This window comes from Vicugna pacos, chromosome 17, assembly GCF_048564905.1.
Source record: "Vicugna pacos chromosome 17, VicPac4, whole genome shotgun sequence".
Classification (NCBI taxonomy): Eukaryota; Metazoa; Chordata; class Mammalia; order Artiodactyla; family Camelidae; genus Vicugna; species Vicugna pacos.
Genome location: NC_133003.1, coordinates 48911559 through 48932591, shown reverse-complemented (window position 1 = coordinate 48932591; position 21033 = coordinate 48911559). Strand labels below are relative to the sequence as shown.

Below are 21033 nucleotides of genomic sequence, written 5' to 3'. Positions count from 1 at the left end.
TGGGTCGTCATCTGTGGGAAATGTGTATATTGAGGGCCTCTTATATTCCTAGGCTGTGCTTCATGCTGCAGACACAGATTAATGAGAGAGCGAGCACGTGGCTGGTATGGCTAGGGTGGGCTCCCGGGCCCTGTGGCCCTGCTCTTTGAGCCCTGCCACCTGCTTGCTTTTCAGACCTCAGTCTTTAGCTGCCACCTCCTCTGGAAAGCTTCCTGAGTCTGCCCTGCTCCCTTCCTCCATGTGTCTATAAGATTCTGTACTTGTCTATCTGCTTATTCAGCCAATATTTACTGAGCACCTACCATGTGCCCTGCCCTGGTTTATGGTGGTGAACAAGACAGGCTTGGTTCCTGCCATAGTGGCATTGACCATCTCATGGAGGAGAGAGACCATCAGAAACAAGTAAAAGACTGCTTGTCATCAAATGGTTGCAATGATGGGGTGATTGCTGTGGTCTGGGTTGGAGGCTCTAAGACGATGTCACACACGTTTCCTGGCACTTAGGTGACAACAGCTGTAAAGCTCAGCCAGGCTGCCCCCTTCTCCGTGTGGTCCCACTTCAGACGTGGGGGTTCAGGGCACTGAGATGGCAGTGGGGGAGCTGCAATCTTCTTGGACCCCTGCCTCCACCCCCACCTCGCCCCCAGATTCTCTTGATCAAGGTGGTCTCAGCTCCAGCTCAGCTTCAAGGGGAGGGAAAATAAAGCCCTGCTGTCACAGGGGGACTGTCAGAGGATCTGCATCTCTCATGACTCCTCCACCCTGAGCTAGGATGGCAGTCAGGGAAGGCTTCTGGAGGAGGTGGTGTGTGAGCAGAGATCTGAGGGATGAGAAGGAGCAGCCATGGGCACAGTAGGAGGGAAACAGAGGCTGGTGGGGCTGGAACTGGTGATGAGGGGTGCTGTAAGCCACTGAGGGAAGCAGCCTCAGCAGGGAGCAGTGTGATCTGATGTCCACTAAAAGATCACTCTGGATTGGAGGGGCAGTAGTGTTGCAGAGGAGGCCAGCAGGGCGGGTGCGAGGACGGCTCTCCAGGCAGTGGTGATGACAGCAGAGTGCACAAAGAGTGACAGGGGCTGGGAAATCTCTCTGAGGCAGAACTGAGGAAAAGAGAGGAATCTGTTCTGACCTGAGATGGAGGGACTTGAGGAGGGGATGAGGAGCTGCCACCCTGTGTTGTGATCTCCTGTTTTTCTTGTCTGTCACTCTTCTGACAACTGGGCTACCTGCTCCAAGATGGCAGAGAAGGTGGCTGTTGACCTCGGGTCCCTACCACTTGGCATCAGGTTCGGCACACGGTTGGCCCTTGGTAAACGTTGAGTGAATGAATGAAGGTCAGGTGGTAATTAGAGTGGCTCTGGTGCGGGGTGTGGGTGGCAGGCAGGGAAGGGGACATTTGTCTTCTGGCTGCATTAGGAGCTCAGTGCGGCAGTTGGAATGAAGGGCCACCCACTCTGGTACCTGGCACAGGCACAGTGTTGCCGAGAGGGCAGTGTGGACTTTACGATGGTCTCCCTGACTGGGGAATCAGGACCACAGAAGCCAAGCACTAGTTCACAGAGTGTGGTTCCCACTGGCAGCTCCGACATCGCGTGGGGACTTGTCAGAAATGCAAAACCCGTGGCCCCCAGACCTGCTGAATAAGAAACTCTGCGGATCGGGCCCAGCAATCTATATTTTGACAGGCTTCCGGGGGATTCTGATGGCCACGCATGTTGAGGAGTTGCTCAGTCTGATGACTTTCCAGGTAATCAGTTGTTTACAGTTCATTTGCAGGCTGTTCTGGCCTTGCAGACCCCTCCTCTTCCCCGGCGTCAAATCCATGATCCACTACCCCTTTGCAGCCAGGCCTGACCTGGGCTCGCCTTCTCCTTTTTGAGGCCTGGAGCTGGGAGCCCTCACTGAGGAGGGGTGTGGCGTGAATGGAGGCACGTGGGGGCCTGAAAACCTGCCTCTTGGGGTAGATGGATGTCCTCCAAACCAATTGGGTAAGAGGCCAGGGTTTCCTGGAACCAAGATGTTTTCTTCCTCCAGAGAAGTGTTTCTGAAGCTCCAATACTTTGAGATGTCTAGTTGAGGAGAGGGGCCGAAGGAGAGAAAGAATGAATGGAGTTGGGAAGGACTGCCCACTCTGTACCTCCCCTTAGAGATTCCTGACACACATCAGGATATGGAAGCTCTGAGAACTCTTGCAATAAATAAGCCTGCTGACTTCTTTCTGAAGGCTGTTTGGCCACAAAATTCACCCTCACCCGTAATATTTACTAATATGTTACCAAACCAGCCCTCCTTGGGACCCAGTCTGAAAAGCTCTGTTGAGACAAACTCTGGATTCCCCTCTGGAATGTTCACACTGCGTGCTAGTGCTCTGTGTGGGAGGTGACAGAGCCCCCTTCTGTTCTGACTCCCTCTGTCTTTGATGCCCCTGACCTTCTCGGGGTTACACCCGATAAAGATGCTCGCTCTAGAAGGTTACGTGTTGGTTGCTATTTGGACAGCTGTGAAAAAAAGCAACAGGAGATTCTGTTCAAATATGTTCACAGAGTGTGGGAAGAGCTGGGAGAGGCTTGGCCAGTCAGGGACTAATGCTTCATGTTCTCTGCAAGGGAGGTTTGCAGTGTCTCTTAGCTTCACAAAGCACTTGAGAAGGAGGATTCAGTGGGCAGCTAACTTGATTGCCAAGAAAATGCTGCTTCTGGGCGGGGGGTGAAACATCACAGACTTTTTGTTTCCACAGATGGAGCGTTTCCCTAAGAAGGCTGTATAATTTAGACTCAGCCTTCCAGGTGAATCCTAATCCTTTTGTCTTGAGTAAATTGAGCCTGTAAATGTGCAAAGGACTCAGAATGAAAAGGGTTGCTCAGAATGGGGGGGGGGGGACAGTGTGGGTGGCCCTCCAGGTGGGACGCAGGTCTCCATTCATGGCTGCTGCTGTCACTGTGACCACCGTCACACCAGCGATGGCTCTCCAGTAATGCTTTCCAGAGCTGGTATCCTCCCAGGACAGTTTGTCAGCCGAAGCGCCCTGATGGCTCTGTGTCTGTGCCGTGCAGGTGGTTCAGTCTTTCAGATACACCCTCCACCATGTGCAGATTACCGCCCGCCAAGTACTCTACTAGGTGTTTGACGTGTGTCGTCTCATTTAACCTTCTTGGTAAACGTTGTGACTTTTGAGGCAGGCACTATTGAAGTCTTGCTAGTTGCAGACATGGAAGTTTTGAGAAATTAAGTAATTTGTGCAGAGGGACACTGCTAGAGCAGGTAAGTGGCAGAGTTGGGATTCTCATCGTGGTTTAACTGGTGCCAAAATGCAGAACTGCGTCTGGCTGCAGGACGCTAGGTGTGTCCCCTGCCTCTCTGGGCTGGTTTACTGTTTCCTGAGAGTCACCCATCAGTCCAGACCACATCCGCCTTGTATGGGCATCCAAGGGCTCCCTCTTCTCCTGCTTGTTTCCCCAGGGCCAGCTTGGGGCTCACCTCCTCTGTGAAGCCCCTGCTCCTGGTCCCAGGCCCACGGTTAGCAGCTGCTCCCTAGGCCTCCCACAGGGATCTGTTTGTGGCTCTCCTGGGGCTCAGGTCAGATTATCAAGGAATGATTCAGTTCGTGTGCCTGGTTCTCCACTTCAGTCGGCCAGCTGCTTGAAGGCAAGGGGCCATTTCTAGTTTCTCTCTCTCTCTCTGATATACAATATAAACTCTATCAAAGTTTTTCCCCCTTAACAGAGGCTCTGGGGATTGAACCCATGACCTCGTGCATGCCAAGCACTCACTCTACCACCGAGCTACACTCCCCACCCCCATCAAAGGTTTTTGAATGGATAACTGAAAAGACCAAGATACTACCAAGTGTTTTCTTCAAATACTTGAAGGAAACAGACTTACTTTGTGCTGTGGCAGGAGAGAAGTGAGGTCTAAGGATAGCATTTTCAGAAAAGCAGACTTTAACTCAACCCTGAGAACGTTCCAGTAGCCAGAGCTGTCCAGCAAGCAAGGGGCTGCCTTGGGAGGTGTGGGTTCCCAGTCCAAGGAGGGGGTTCCACAAAGGCCAGGTATTTTAGGGGCACATGTCTGTCATGTGAAGGGTGGGCAGGTGGGATCATGTTCCTCAGAGTGAGGGAAGGATCGCTGATAGCACAGGAGCCGTTAAGTGTTGACTCATCTTTTCTATTCTCTTTCAGTCTTTGTGGTGACAGCTTGGTTCTGGTGTGTGACTGACACTTCTCTCTAGTCCCCCTTTTAACAAACAGACAACAGACCTCGGGCATCAGCATCTGCCTAAGATTGAATGATACTTTTTTTTCTCTTGTTCTTACTTTTTCGGTTATCTTCTGATTTAGGGCAAGTGATGCTGGTTTTTTAAAAATTTTATTTTAACTAAAACTAGGGAAAGTCCTTTGTAAATAAATGCATTTAAGTAAAAAGAAACAGTCAGTAAATAGCGGGATATGAAGCACGGAGGTGTGCAGGGATGGTCGAAACCCCGCAGCCAGCACGAGACAGCCCTCAGGCCCCTTCCAGCCCCTCCTGGGAAGTGAACATCTTTCTTCTCTACCCTCCATCCTCCACCATTGTTTTCATTGCTGGGAGGGATTTTAAGGCCGGAGGCTCAGCCTTTTGAGTGGTCTTGGCGACAGCTACAGCCCCTTTTCCTTCTTTCAGTTTTTCCTTCTGGCTCCTCTCCAGATTCTCCACCCAGTTTCCTGCGATCCTCAGAGACTATAATCAGCAACTGCCAAAGTACTAACCAGGATGTGATTCATTTATACTTGGATGTGCTTGATATACATATAGATGTTCACATCATTTAAATTTTATTCTAAAACTGAAAAACTGATGTTGTAATCAAGATTTTATCAAGCAGTAATATGCAGGGGTTTGGTTTTGACTCGATTCTATTAAACAAATAGAATAATAATGACTTTCCAAGATTATACAGTGCCTTACACTTTACAAAGTACCTCCCCAGCCTTCAGCTGCTTCAGTCCTCCCAAGAATCCTGCTGGGGCCAGGGGAGTCAGGGAAGGTGTCATCATCCCCACCTGACAGGCAAGGGACCCGAAGGCCAGCCAGGGTGAGCCTGGCTGAGGATACTCGGCTGATCGAGGAAAGGAGTGGCTGGAGGAGCTGTGGGTCAGCGCCCTTCCTCCACACACCATTTTGCAGGTGGATAAATGAGGTTGGCCAGATGTTGCCTGATAAGGCAGGGATTTTTGTTCTGGTATCAAGAATACATTCAGCAAGTCAAGAGAGAGCTCAGTAGCGCCTTCACTTGGAGGCATGAGGAATGAGTGAGCAAGTGAATAATTCTGCCTCAGGGTTGGGGGAGTCTTGGGACTGTTGACACTGGGCCTTGAAGTACACATAAGAGTTTGCTGGGGGAGAAGGAAAACCAACATCTGTAACAAACCTACAGGGGCTGTTCGTCGGCCTACATCAGTCATTGGATTTTCCCAATAGCCTAGCGAGGTGCTGGTGGTGATCATAGTGATGCCGATGGTAGCTGTTATCAGATGCTGGGTTTGATGCTAAGGATGTCCCATGACATTCCTGTTCCATTCCATTTAATCCTTGAAATGCCACTGTGAGGTAAATGTGTTCAACCCTGTTTTACAGGTAAGGAACGAAAAGGTTGAGCTAGCTTCCCAAGTTCACCCAGCTGACAAAGGGCAGAACTGGTATTTGAACCCTGGCTTTGACTCCTTAGCACCCCAGCCTGGGTAAGCAGAACCTGCTTCGGCCAGGCAGCCCAGTGGGCATAGTCCTTCCCCTTGGGAATGGCTATCTCAGGGCTGGTGTCAGCCAAAGGCACTGGATTTCAGCTTCAAGAGGGGGCTGCTTTGCCCTGAAGCCGCATGCCCACTGTCGCCACGAGGTGACCCCAAGGCAGAGCCCTGTCAGACTCTCCCCCTCACCTGGATGGCTACTCTGCCTCCTCCAGCCTTTCTGCCCCCGTGATAATGTCACTGGCCCATTCAAAACCTTCGTTCAACCTTGACCTACAAGGTCCTTTGTGATCTGGCCGCTCCCTTCCAGCCACAGCTGCCTCCTCTTCCACCCCTCCCTGTACCACCCTTGCCCTAGCCAGACAGAACTGCTTTCAGCCCTGGAACCATGTCCTGTGTGACCTCTCAGCTCACACTCAGCCTCTCCTCTGCCTGCAGGATGCTCCTGTCTTTAGGTTTCCTGCCCAGCAAACTCCTACGTGTACTTCAAGCCCACTGCAATGGTTTCCGTAATTGCCCATCCACCCTGAGGCGGAATCAGCCCCTCCCTGCCTCCCTCCCTCCTCTGGGATCCCAGTCCTCACACGGCATAACTTAGTGGACAGCTGTTACTCTCCCCTGCTCAGCATCCCTCCCTCCCTTCTTCTTTTGATAACAAGCTCTAGATTTTCCTCTGGGGAGTCATCCCTGAACAATGGTGTGCCTCTGACCAGCGCTGCATCCTCTTGGCCACGAGCTTTAATCTAGTGACATGCAATCCCAGGACTTTTGGTGGAACAGCTGGAGAAAAGCTTTCTTTTTCCTGGGATTACTAGCAGTCAAGGGACTCTGGGTTTGGAGGGGGCCTGCGTGAGAGTGAAGCCAACACACAGAGAAAAGCAGAGCCGAGAAATAGAGAAAGACCAGGTCCTGCTGACATCCTTTGAGCCCCTGGATGCAGCTATGCCTGAGGCCAACAACCTCTTGTTCTTTTACATTTTTTTGATTAAAATTTTGGTCCTTAAAATTTGTCTTCCTCCCACTACCATTTTTGTTTAAGCCAGTCTGAAGTGAGCTTTTCTGTCACTTCAGCTAAAGGAGTTCTGACCAATAGCCAAAATAATTCTTGGTTTGCGTTAATTTCAGCTCCTAGATTGCGAGCCTTCTCAAGGCACATCCAGTCATTTTTTAATCCTCTGTGACTGGACAGTACCTAGCACGTAGCAGGAACTCAAAAGATGTTAGCAGAATGAGTGAATGAATGAATGAGACTCTGCCAAGGGCTGTGGAGAGACCCAAGGAAATATACGAGATGGTTCCTGCCTTCAGGGGGCTTATAGAATCAGTGATGAAACCAGCCCACGTATGGCCACCAAAGATGGCCAGCACACCACTGGAAGCTGGGGGAGAGACCTGGGACAGAGCTGCCCTCATAGCACTCAGAAGAAACCAACCCTGATGACACCTTGATTTCAGACTTCAGCCTCCAGAAGTGGGAGACAGTACACTTCTGCTGTTTCAGTGACAGCAGCCCTGTGTCCAGCGAAACACAGTGCAGACACTCATCCTGTCCCTCAGGGCCCTGGTCCATGCTGCCCCTCTGGCCTTGCCCCGCCCCTCGTCCATCCTTTCTGCTCTCGGAAAGGCGCCCATGCATGCCGACGGTGCCTTCACCCTGGGAGTGCTGTCCCTTATCCCCAGGCCACCGTAAAACCTACCCATTTTCTGGTCCTAACTCATCCTTCTGGGCACTTTGCACCTGTCATCTGATTGTGTGCCTGGCTCTGCCTCGTAGCAGAGAAACAGTGGCGAGCAGGACAGACCGAGCAGAGAGGGGACAAAGACAGAAACCAAAAGTAAATGAAAGGGTCAAATGTCAGTGCTGTAATAATAATAAAATAGGGTGGTGTCCTAAAGAGCGGGTTTCCACTGGGGGTGAGGGAAGGCCTCAACAAGGAGACATATCTCAGCTGAGGTCTCAGTGACAAGAAGGACTGCCCCTTCCCTGGGTCCCCACCTCCCATTACAGACTCTGAGGGCACCATGCAGGACTCTGATCACCGATGCCATTTCCTGTCTACTTATGTGATTATTTGATTGTCACCTGGGGCCCCTGCTGGACTGTAAGCTTCATGAATCAGGGAGCGTGACTCATTTTGCTTACCACCGCCTGGCCCAAAAGATAGCACCCAGTTAATATTTGCAGAATGAACGAATCATGCTTCCAGCAAGGACAGTGAGTTCCAAGTCCTGCTTGGGGCAACTTAGGTAGCCAGCGGTTAACCCCGTGTTTTGAACCCTGGAACTCACTGAGGTGTGCTTTTCAGAGGCAGCTTTGCTGGCCGCTGCCCAAGCAAGCCCAGTGTAAGACCCAGGAATGTCTTGGAAGGATCAGGAAGCTGGAGGCAGGGACTTGGTGTCTTGGGGACAGCGTCAGCTGCCGGAGCTCCTCTCCCTCCCGGGGGACCAGGATCCCAGGGCAGTGGATTTGGATTCAACTGCAACATGGGGCTCAGCAGGCCTGGAAATGGGTTCTGTTTGCTAAGTGGAATTTTCCGGTCCCCAGCCGGCAAGCAAGAGAAGCTGGTTCACTGCTGATTTCCTTTTCTCAACTTACCAGCTTGGCAAAGCCTCGCTTCTCTAGCTGTAGTCGCTTGGAACCTCATACCCAGCTGCCCCAGCCAAAGAAAGAAAGCTGTGACTCACTAGAAATTTTCATTGCTATTTTCTGGCCGTAAAAAAGAAAATGCATCCAGATATACGGGAAAGTTCTCAATTATAACTTAGCTCAGCAGCAACCACCTGTGTGGACGCAGGGACGCGAGAGTGGAAAAGCAGAAAGGCTGCTCACGATGTGCCTTAGAGGAGAGAGTGCCGGCCCAGGTTCATTCTGACGTCTTCCGGAAGTGAGGCTGCAGCAGGCAAAATGGCTGCTGAGGGACAGCTGGGTCTCAGGTCCAAGCGGTCCTGTTTCAAAAGGGACAACTAACCCCCTGAAAAGAGCAGGCCAGTGTCCAGCTCTGCCATACACAGCCTGGGTGCCTCTTGCTGTGGTCCCGGTACAATGCAGATGGCCAGCGGGACGGCGATCAGTGCACCAGCCAGAGCCTTTGGGACCCTGCTCCACCTGTCCTGCCTCAGCCTGGCCGGGCCTCCTGAGGACTTGCCTCTTCTGTCCCACGATCGCGTGCGTCTATGAAGAGTCCCATGTCATTCGTGGCTTCGAGTATCATCCAAGTGCTTGCTGCCGGCTGCCACATTTGTCTCAGTCCAGATTCCGCCCTCCAAGTGTTCCATGAGCCCTCGAGACTCTCCATGTTCAAACAGAACTCCTCGCCTTCCCTCCCTGCCCCACTGCTGTAAATGCTCCTCTGCATCTCAGTAAATGCCACCCCTGCCCTCGGGTGCCCAGCCTGGAAGACATGGGCCTCATTCCGGGCGGCGTCTTCTCCCTCCCAGCCAACCAATCTCCGAGTCCAGTCAGTTTACTACCTAAGTGTTTCCTGAATCCCTCAACTTCCTTCTTGGCCTCCGTGAGTCCATCCTGCACACAATAGCCAGAGTGAGGGTTTGAAAGTGGAATTTTACACTCTCACTCCCCAGCTCCAAACCCTGCAATGGCTCCTGCCAGCCTCAGGACAAAGCTCAAACTTTCTACTGGGACGTAAAGGCCCTTTGCTATGTGGCCTCTGCCTAATTCTCCAACTTTGTTTTTCACTCTCCCTCGCCCCTGACCCCAGGCACCATGCCTGAGCCCCCTCAACTATGTTTAGCTCACCAACATGCTCTCTCTAGGGCTCTGTTTGTCGTATTTCTCCACCTGGAAAGTTCAACCTGGTCAACCTCCATTCCAGCCTTTAGTTCTCAGTCTGGAAAGTGCTTCCTCCAGGAAGCCATCCATGTTCACCTCTACACCAGATCTGGGCGACAGGGTCTTCCCATCACTATGTTTGTGAGGCTGTATCATCATCTTCTGTTTCCTTGTGTGGCCTCCTTACCTGAGTGGAAGGCTTGTCAGGGCAGGGTCTTGCCCGCTGTGCTCGCCTGCCTGGCACATACATACAGAGACAGATGAATGAACGAATGTCTGAATGAATCAAGGCCTTCATCTTCCCAGCAGCCGCTCACTTTAGCTTGACAAGTCCTTGGTTGCCTTTGGCTAACTTTCTCCTGGCCTCTGCTCATTCTGTAATTCCGTCTGAGGCTGCGTTGCCTCCTGGTCACAGATTCTGGTAAGGAAGGCACCTTCCTTTCTCCTCTTTCTGTTATCCAGTCTCCCTGGCCAGGTGACCTAATTTATGGTCCCCAAGCTGTCCCAGCACTTCTGCACCCTTTCAAGATCTTTTTCCTTTCCCCCTGAAACTCATCTTCTGGCTGTGACTTCCATAAAGTTTGCACATTTAATTCCCTGGTGCTGTTCAATTCTCGCATCCCAGGCTGAGCAAGCCCCTGAAGTAACTTAAGTAACAGCTCAATTATCTCATCTCTCCTTTAATCTTTCCATTTCCATCACCACCTAGGAAGCAGTGGAAATGGGATCAAGTGTAATGTGTTTTCTGCCCAAACCTCCTTCTCCCCTTGCACCTCTTATCTCGGTTCATGTCATCAGCATCAACCCTGAGATGCCTGAGATCCAAACCTCAGAATCCTCATCCCTTTCCCCCTCCCCCAACTCCTCTCAATCTCCAGGAAGTCTCTGAGATTATCTGCAATCCTGGTGAGGAGTCTCTGAAGTCCAGCCTTCTCTGGTCACTACCCAGGCCCTCATCATCTCTCTTCTCCTGGATTAAGGTCACCTCCTGACTGCTCCTTCTGCCTCCAGCCCCATGCCTGTCCCCACACTCATTCACCCTCCACTCATCCATCTGCTTGTCCACCCACTCATCGGTCCATCCATCCACCAACCCATCCAGCCAGCCATCCATCAGCCTCCAGTCTGCCCTCAATGATCTAAGACATACATTGGTTAGATCATACGTCTGTTTAAATAGCTTCCATGACTCCCCACTGCCTACAGCAGGCATTCTTAACCCTGGCTGCACATTAGAATCTTCTAGAAAATGTTTTAAAAATGCTAATGCCAAGGCTGTCCCCCCAGAGATTCTGACTTAATTGGTTTGGATGGGGCCTGGGTTTTGGTGTTTTTAAAAAAGCTTCCCAGGTGATTCTAGTGTGCTACAACCCAGGCCAAGAGCCACGTGGCCTAGATGATAAAGTTCCAACTCGTTAGGCTGGGATTCAGTGCCCCCCACAATGGAACCTTTAACCTGTCTCCCCATCCTTAAGTCCTACTGGCCCTCCCCTGTGACACTCAGAATTCTAGCTCGACTGAGCTACTTCTCTGTCTGCCTGCAATTCCATCTCTCTCTGCCCCTCTATTTGGAACACTCCTACCTATTCTTCAAGACCCAGCACAAATGTGACCTTTCCTCTTGGGTCTCTCTTCCATTGCATCTACTCCACGTCAGGCACTTTGCTGGGCACGGGATATGGAGACTAAAACAGAAACAGCTCCTGCTCTCACAGAACTTCGAGTTGGGTGACAGGTGGGGAGTAGAAACCCCTTAAGGTGGAAGTTCTCAAACCCGAGTGTGCATTGCAGTCACCTAGAGGGCTGGTTAAAACACGGATGCTGGGCAACTCAGAGGAGTTCTTATTAAGTGGCCCGGGGTGGCCCCGAGAATTTGCGTTTGTAACAGATTTCCAGATGAAGCTGAGGCATCTGGTCTGGGAACCACACTTTGAGAACTCCTGCCCTAGAGCGTGGTCAGAGGCACGCTCTCCGGGGAGTATCATTTAAGCTGAGACCGAGAGGAAGAGAGAGGAGCAGGGGCTCACACATTCCAGATGGAATAGCCATCGTGAAGGCCCCAGGTGGGAAAGAAGCTGGCAGGAAAGCAAAGGGGACTGTGTGCTGGGGACGTGGAGAGCCCAGGGGGAGAGCGCGCCGTCTCCGAGTTCTCACGCAGGACCGATGCCCCGCGTGTCTCCGTCATAGCATCTGCTCACCTCCCTCTGTATGCTTCCACCGCAGCCACCTCACAGGGAGCCCCTCCGAGGCAGGTCTGTGTCACTGTCACCCGGGGCCCACCCGAGACCTGACACGGAGTAAATGCTGAGGGATTCAGGCTGGGCCGTTGGATCTCAGTGTTCTGGCTTTTTCTCTAGGCTATACGCGAAGGAGAAATCGGTTTACTTCTCTTATAGCATAACGTCTCCTCCCTTTTCCTCAGATGGTTTCTAACATATCCATCCTCTATCTAAACCAAATTCCCTTCTCCCAAATCCCTGCTACCAAGACAAATTTTTAGCTCGTTTGGTGACAAAGAGGAAAGTCAAGCGCCTTGCATCCACTGCCCCATCCTTCCCAAGCCCAGGGTTTGGGTGGAGTGAGGGGTGGTTGTGCTGTGGCCAAGCCCAGAGGCCCTCAGTGCTACCCCCTCCCACACTTCCACTTGACTGTGGGAGGATGATGTGGTCATACTGGGAGTCCGCAGAATTCTCTCCTCAAAGACACTGACGGTGGGGGGCCGAGTTTCCTGAGAGAACCATGGCCAGCTCCCAGGGGTGACCCACCCTCAGGGATAGGGGTCCAGTCACCCTCAGCTGGTGGATGGGCCGCTGCCCATTCTCCCTCCACACCTTGGAAAGTGGAGTAAGGGTCATAGGTCAAGCCCTCAGCCCAGATGTCCCATGTGGCAACATGGGATTAGTGGCTTGATTTTGGCTTCTCATTGCCCTTTCCTTTCTTTTCCTGGATGCCAGGATATATACACGCTTTACTGAGGCTAACAGGGGGTCTTTGGTAAAGTATAGACTGGAGAGATATGCCCCCATTTCATTTTTGGAAATATCCCATTTCACAAGCTTTGGGAAACTGGTGGTTCTCAAATTTTCGTGTGACTCAGCACCCTGGAGAGCTTGTTAAAACCTAGGTGGCTGGGCCCACCCCCAGAAGTTCTGATTCAGCAGGTCTGGAGTGGGGCTTGAGAGTGCTTTTCTAACAGACCCCAGGCAATGCTGCTGCTGGTCTGGGGACCCCCACCCTGTGGGAACCCCTGTTTTAGCACAGTGCCCAGCTAGAGGACGCTGTGAGTCTATCAGTCGTTGCAGGACAAAGATTCATCTGTCTTGTGTGTACTTCACTCAAAAGCAGCTTTCCTCAGCTCTTTCTCCCAAGTGTAGAACCTGAAATCCTCCAGGCCTTCAGCTCCACTGAGGGGCAACGGAATGTGTTGCCAAGAGGCCAGGAGACCAGGACTGACCCTGGAAGAGGACAAAGAGGTTAAGAGCCTGAGGGGAAACCTGGGTCTGGGGGAGGCAGGGAGTGGAAGGGAAGGGTCCACTTTTTGTTCTTTCCACTGGGTATTTCTGGAACTCATGTAAGTATTTCAAACACAATTGGTTTAGTATTTCTTAGCTCCAAGGAAGACAGCTTCTTCCCAGAAGGGAGGGATGCGTGCAGCGAGTTCCCAGTAGGGAGAGGGCTTACAGTCAAAGTCCTGGCTTTTGGCCCCAGCACTGCTCTGTGACCTTGGGAGGACTGTTTCAGCCCTCGTGCTCTCTGTTGCCCTTGTGGCCCTAGCTGTTAAATACGTTATAATAAAATGAGCTGAAAGGGCCCTGTGACGGTCAGAAGAGCCAGAGTGGGTGACAACATAGAAACTGTATGGATGGCAGTTCCAGTGAAGCCAACCTGAGCTGTCTTGGTTTCCACAGGAAGGACCAGTATCTCCTCTCGCCTGTGAACTGTTGGTATCTAGTCCTGCATCAAACCAGGCGGGAGAGCCGAGACCATGCCACCCTCAATGACATCTTCATGAACAATGTCATCGTCCGCCTCTCCCAGATCAGCGAGGATGTGATCAGACTCTTCAAAAAGGTGGGCACTTGGGCAATACGGATATACTTTCCCCAAATGAGATCAGACTGCATGTATGATTTTACTCTCTGCTGATATCACCTAACAAGTTACAGAACACTGGGTCACAAAATTTTCCCGTATCAATGAGCATACTTCCATAACATTTGGAAAGATTATGTGGTAGTTCATGATATAGATGTACCCTAATTTATTTAACCAATCCCTATTGTTGAACACTTCAGTGATTTGCATATTATTATAAATTATGCTGCTGTGAGCTTCTTTATACATACACCTTTGTCATAGTCACTGCTATTTTTTTAAGTTGAAGTATAGTTGATTTGCAATATTCTATTAGTTTCAGGTGTGCAGCATAGTGATTCAGTATTTTTACAGATCGTACCCCATTAAAAGTTAATGTAAAAATAGTAGATGTATTTCCCTGTGTTATACAATATATCCTTGTTGCTTATCTATCTCATATATTTTAGTTTGTATCTCTTAGTCCCATACTTCTAATTTGCCCCTTTCCAGTTTGGTAACCACTAGTTTGTTTTCTATATCTGTGAGTCTGTTTCTGTTTTGAATATACATTCATTTGTATAATTTTTAAGATTCCACACATAGGTGATATCATACAGTATTTGTCTTTCTCTGACATTTCACTAAGCATAATATTCTCTAGGTCCATCCACATTGCTGCAAATGGCAGGATTTCATTCTTTTTGTGGCTGAATAATATTCCATTGTATATATATATGCCGCATATTCTTTATCCATTCATTGGTTGATAGGCCACTGGTATTTTCTTAAGATCAATTTCTGTAACAGGAATTTTAGGGTCAAAATTTGCTCATTTGTTTGTTTATCAAATGAGGTTAAGAACAACTATTCTCAGGGGCAGTGTGAGGGTTCAATGAGATGGAGCATGAGAAGGAGGGAGGTGTTACTGAGAAGTGGTTCAGGGTATGGTTTGGGGTCCAGAATTCTTAAATTTCTGGGTTCATATTCCTGGTTCCATCATTTATCAGCTGTGTGTCTTTGGGCTGGTTACTTAAACTCTCTGAGCCTCAGTTTCCTTATTTGTGAAATGGGATAGAAATACCCACAGAGCAGCTGCTAGGATTAAAAGGGTTGTTAATTCCAAGTAAAGCATGGAAAGTAGCACCCGGCACTGAGTAAGTGCTCAGGAAAGCTGGCTATTATTGTACGAGTGTGAGAGACTATTACTACTAAAATGATCTAGCATATCTGTTCTTGCCAGGTGCCAATTTTATGGAATAGGTGACCGGGATTGCTCCAGGTCTGTACATGGAGTGTCCACTTTGAGGATGACCTCTATAACAAAACTGTAATTGCAAGCTAATCCCCTTCCCTGACAGTATGCTCTGGTCTCCTCCTGGGACTGTGCTTATGAGATGTAGTCTAAGTTTAATATTTGCGTAAGCAAACATAATTAGGAAGATAAATACAGTGCAATAATAAAAAATATCACATAGCTCTTTGCAAAGCCAATCTAAAGTGACTCAGATCACTTGGTCCTATCTCAAGCCCCCGCCTGCCACTGCCACTGTCACATCTATTTTCCTGGGTGGGAGGGACTCACAGCGAAAGGGTCATCAGGGCCTTCAGGAAATGAAGGGTCTTTTCCTGAGCTGAGCCCCAGGATAAGAGAGATAAATCTCTTCAGGTCTCATTTAGGCTGACAGCAGCCTCACTTGTGGTGGAGGTTAACAGGGTGGAAAATAATGAAAAAAGGTCCACAGCTGAGCTCCTGGCGTCCTCGTTACCAGGCCTGTGCCTGTGGAACAAAGGAAATGACCCGGCTCCTCTGGGCCAAGAGAGAGCTGGGGACAGGCCTTGCTGGCTGATTTAGCAGTGTGGCCCCCTTGTGTGACATCAGTCAGAGACGATCTCAGCACCGAGGCCTGCAGCCTTACATAATAGTAGTTCCTGTAGACCTCAAACAGTGGCAGAGGCTGGTTTCTGGTCAGCCTGGGGAACAGGATCGTCCCCCAGCCCATCTTACAGATGAGGAAGTAAAGTCCAAGAATCGCCAGTTGTCACACCTGCAGGAGGCAGCGCCTCTTACTGATCGTGTGACCCTGGGCAAGTCTCTCTGAGCCTCAGTTTTCTCATCTGAGAAGCAGAGATGAGAATGCCAACTTCAGGGACTAGTTGAAAGGGTAGAGGTAGGCCCAGTGTCCAGCACAGGCCTGGGACCCAGTAGGTTTTCATGAAAGGGTGGCTTGCTAGTGATCCCGAGGAATGGAGTCTCCCTTCCCAGCTGGGGGTGGGAGTCCTTCACCCTTCCCCAAGTCACGCTCTGGCCCTGCCTCCGCAGGAGGAGGGAATGGCTTCCAGGCCAGGTGTTCTTCCTGAGCGTAGTCCTGGGGCAGCTGCCCCACCTGCCAGCTTCTCACAGGGGCAGGATGCCCTTTGACTTAATAACTCCTTTTCCTGATTGTCCATGTCCCCTTCTGCAGTGGGGACTGGAGGCAGCCATAGCAGGGTTCTTCTGGGCAAATGCTCTAAGTGTGAGATGTGCATCCACCAGAGCAGGACGGGAGTGGGTGAGATCTTAAAGGCCATCGTAGTGATCAGGACTCTTATGGTTGCAAAGAGCGGAAACGCAGCTCACCTGGCTGGAGGGAAGAAAGGGAGCCTATCAGCTCTTTGAGCCGAGGCTGACTTCAGGTGTGGGGGGCTTCAAGGGCACAAAAGATACTGTCAGAACTCAATTTCTCTGCAGCTCTGCTTCAATTTTGTTTCTTTTCTTTTTCTTTTTTTTGAATGGTGTAAGAAGAGCTTGGGTGTAGTCAGTCTCTATGTGACGACCACATGGCCCACCCTCTGTAGCCCCAGGCTGACATCCTGTGGGCCACCCAGATCAAATCCACACGGAAACCTGTCAGTTATTCGGAGACAGAAATCATGACCACACACCCAGGCCCTTCCCACCTCTGGGCAGACACGCCAGGTTCCTTCTGTTGACCCCTTGTGATTTTGATTTGCATTTTCTCTCCTCCTGGGTCATGTTCCAGGTCTTCTCTGGCCTGCAGAATGAACATTCAGAACCTTTCAGAACACTGCAGGAAGGCCTGACCAGCTAAAAGTAGAGCAGGGCTGTCTAGACACTTTATTTCTGATAAGGAAACCTATGAAGGCGCCTGCCTGTTTCATGATCATCTCATCACATGGTTGACTCACTCTGAACTCTCAGCTCCAGTCTCCCGGGGATTTTGTACCAAATGGTTTTTAATCTATCCTATGAATTCTGCACTTGTGTGTCTTTGTATCTGCCCTTTTTAAAACTTCATTTTATTACATTCTGGTCAAATGAGATCAGTGTCCTGAAATGATTTTTCAAGCAGCCGTAGGGTAACTTTTCCAAGAGATCCTCATTCCTCGTCTGTGGGAAAGGCCTGTTTTTATAACTTCTCCCTGTCTTCCTCCTCTGTGTTACCTTCTCCTTCGTGTCAGTTCTTGGGCCCCGTGTTTGATTCGTCTCTATCTTCTTACTGGAGAAGGTGGAGAGTGGGGCAGAGGGTGGAGAATGAGTTCCTAGTGGATGTGATCTTTGAATTAGGTGTTGAAGGATGAAGAGGAGTCCCCCAAGTAGGGAAGGGAGGTTTGGAGTTCGGTGTTAGGAGAAAGGCAAGAGCATGGTGGACAGAGTATGTCATGACGCAGGTCCAGGGCAGCTTGGAATGCAGGCTGCAGAATGGCAGTCCACAGCTGAATTGGTTCTCAGGTGTAATCTGCTTGACCCTCACTATGTTAAGAAAAATTCAACCAATATTTTAAAATTGTGGGCTTTCACATAAACATCAGAATTTTGTGTTCCTCTTGGAAGACCAGAAGCTCTGACAGTACCAGATCCACAGGGGTTCATACTTGGCAGTAATTGTCTGGCGCTGAGTTGCCACTGGCCCCTCAGGCCAGGCACATTCTCTCCACTGTCCCACAGCCCCTGCAGCTGTCTGGTGTGTGACACCTACTTCTTTATTTTAGCTCCCTGGCCCTTTATGTGTTTGAGTTTGTGGCCTCACCCTGAAACATGATCTACCAGTGGGTCACAAAGGGTAGTGTCAGGATTACCTGGACAGCTTGTTAAACATGGATTGCTGGGTCCCACCCGCACAGTTTCTGACTCGCTAGGTTGAGTGAGGCCTGAGACTCCGCGTGTCTAACAAGTTCCCAGGCGCTGCTGATGCTGCTGATCTGGGGCCCACACAGGGAGAATGACTTACCGAGTCCGACCTCCTTGTTTTCCAGGTGAGGAAGTTGAGGTAAGTGCAGGGTCTGGCCCCAAGCACAGGTTTTCTTCTCCAGGTCCAGTACTGAATCCCCGGCCCCCCATGGTGCAGCAGCAGGGAGGGTCCATCTGCATCCTGCTTGCTCCCCCTTCCCGCCCCCACCATTTCTGAGACTGGGCATTGAAGCCCATTCCATTTCCAGCATCAGCTTCCTACACAATAGCCATCCATTATTCTCTGCTCTGATGCCTGCAGAATTTAATTACTTGCCCCGGCCGTGAAGTGAATTTGATTGTTGGCAGCCGCGGTGTTCTGAAGGGAGCGCTAATGAGGAAGGACTCTTAGAAGAGGAGCGAGGGCATTCGGGGGGTCTGTGTTTGAAAGCAGCCATTCACTGTGTGGCAATAAGGGCTTGGTCTTCAGTGAGCTTTCTCGTTCCCGCCTTGAAGATGTCCGTCGCATTTCATAAATAAATCAGGGCTTTTGTATCCAATAATTGCTTTGCTTTGTAACCAAGATCAAAAGCACCCATGGCCTTGGCTTCAAAGCCACGTTTATTTTTTATTTTTTTTTGGTTGCAGGAGAGAGTGAGGGTTTGCATGCTGGAGGGTCCAGCTCTGAAGCCTGCCTGGAGAGAGCGAGCTAGCAAAGTGGGCTGACGGCCAGGGGACTAGGAGCCTTCAGCCGTCTCCCCTGTCTCCCAGGGAGATGAGTTGTGAATGCGCACTCTGCTAGTCGAGCCTGCTGAGCTGGTCCCCATTAGGCATTTCCAGCTCACTCAAAAAGCATATTTTAGTACTATCCTGAGAACAGATGAACAATAATGATAGATAAACAATTAGTGAGTGCTTACTGTGTGCAGGCTAAGCATTCTATATATGTTTAATTCTGAAAGCCTTAGAGGAAGATGCTGTCATCACCCTCATTTTGCAGATGAGGAAACTGATGCAAATAAAGGTGGAGCTGGGGTTTGCGTCCAGACTCATCTGACTCCAGAGCCCATGCTCGGTGGTAAAGGCAGGTGCTAGAGAAAATGGAGAAAGGAGTCAGACACGGTCTGGAGCTCACAGTGCAGAATGGGAGTGAAGATAGTTGTGTATCAGTGAGGTAAATACAGTGGAGAGGGAAGATACAGCGGGCTCAGAGGGAGGAGGACTTCTCATCTGGGCTGGAGGGCAGTTTGGGGAAGCGTCTGTGTTGGGGGTGCAGCATTTGAAGTGGATCCTGAACTGAGGATTAGGCTCCTTTCCAGCTTGGGTTTCCTGGGAAACTGACTGTGAGACAGTGATAACGTGCAGGGGTCTATTAGTGACCATTCTTGGGGTCCCCTTTGCAGAAGGAGAGGCAGGGAAGCAGGATTCAGGGAATGTGCAGTCACAACAAAGTCCTCAAATGGCTCCTGGGGAGCTCTGAGGCTGGGGTGGCCCTTCCGAGTTGTCCTGGGATGTGGCTAGGAAGTTAGGCCTTTATAGCTCCCAGATGGGGGTGTGGCCTTGGGCAGATGCCTCTTTGGTGAGGCAGTTCTGAATAGGGCTGACAGCTGGGGGTCTGCTGGCAGCCCTCCCCCAGCCGGGGAATAAGTCCTCCAGTCCTGACAGGGATCTGAGTGGTGCATCACTGTGTCCTCAACAGATAGGTGGAGATTCAAGAAAAGTGAGAGAGAGGATTCCAGGCCAAAGCCAAGGCCCGTGGGCGGAAAAGTCTGAGTCCCGTATTGTGAACAGGTCAGCCAGCGTTGCAGTCTAGTCCGGCAGTTAGGGTGTGGGCAGAGTCTGCTCAGCCCAGTTCTGCCGCTTTCCAGCTGTGTGAGCCCAGCCTAATCCCTAAATCCTCTGAGTTTCAGCATTTTCAAAATGGAGCTAATAAAAAATCTCCTTCATAACGTTGTCGTAAGGATTAAAAAATGATGATGTAAAATACCTCTGGTACCCAGTAAACAATCATTGAATATTAGCTATTACTAGGATGATTATGGGGACTTTGAGAAAGAGCATAGCGAGAATTAAATTTGGAGGTGGGATGAAGGAATGTTCAGGGCACACAGGTCAAATAGACAGTCAGAAATAAGACAATATGCTCAGGAAGCCACTCATTGATTAATTCTAACGGACGGAGGTCTTTCTTTTTTTATAACCTCTTATTTCTTCCTCTTGCCTTATAGACTAGCTTGGGCCTCCGCTGGCACAGTGTAGCAGAAAAAGGGAGAGAAATGGCATCTTGACTTTTAAAAAGTATGCTTCTAACTTTTCACCATTTAACTCTTAGCAAATTAGGAATAAATGGGAACTTCCTTGGCCTGATAAAAACAGTATTTACCAAAAACCAACATCAAATATCATGCTTCCTGCTGAAGAGAGTTCAGCAAGATGGTTGATTACAAGATCAATATACAAAAGTTAATAACGTTCCTATGTGCCTGCCACATCCAGTTAGAAAATGTAATTTAAAATTGCATATATTATAAATAAATAAATAAATAAATAAATAAATAAATAAATAAAACTGCATATATTGGAAAATAAGAATGATTGAAAATTAATGCCATTAATGCTACAAATTAGCTGCATCCTAGAAATTTTTATAAGTGATATTTTCATTGTCATTCAGATATAAATATTTTGTAATTTCCATTTTGCCGTTTCTTCTTTGCCCCATAAATTTTTCAGAATTATGCATATTTTAGTTCAAAAGGTATTTTTTAAAAAACTTTCTACTTGCTTTTAATTTCTAAGTTTATTGCACCATAAAAAGAAATTAAGTTCTGTAGGTTATATTTTTTGGTATTTGCTAGAGCATTTGCCTCATCAGATATCAAGACTTCCTCTAAGGTGATAGTAAAACAGGTAGTACTCACACGGGGTGGAGTAAACTAACCGGCGGGCCAGGACAGAGCCCTCCACAAACGAGAATGCAGTATATGGCAGTGGTTCCTTACAGACTCGGGGAAAGGATAGACTGTCTAGTAAACGAGGCTGAGTCCACTGGTTGCTTGTCCATTTATTATTATTTTTTAGGAACTGGTTTAAACATGCACACCATTTTTTTTTAATATGGAAAAAATTAGACCTCCACCTTAATTCACAAAAATATATTCTAGATGAGTTAAAGAGCTAAAGTTAAAAAGCAAAACTTTAAACATTTTGGAAGAAAATGTAGAAGATTCTATTTAAAATGTTGAGGGTAGGAAAAGGCTGCTTAAATATAAAAT

General features: G+C 49.4%; 1 protein-coding gene across 6 annotated transcripts in view; it reads left to right on the top strand.

The window, feature by feature from the left end:
* SRGAP3 (SLIT-ROBO Rho GTPase activating protein 3) overlaps positions 1-21033 on the top strand; it is a 286557-nt gene that overhangs the window by 176530 nt on the left and 88994 nt on the right. For all 6 annotated transcript variants that reach the window (XR_012060775.1, XR_012060776.1, XM_072941760.1 and 3 more), the window contains one exon: positions 13422-13584. Coding sequence is in view for 4 of the 6 variants with exons in the window: in XM_072941760.1 (XP_072797861.1) it covers positions 13422-13584 (163 nt within the window). In the remaining 2 variants the exon portion in view is untranslated. The remainder of the gene's footprint in view (positions 1-13421; positions 13585-21033) is intronic.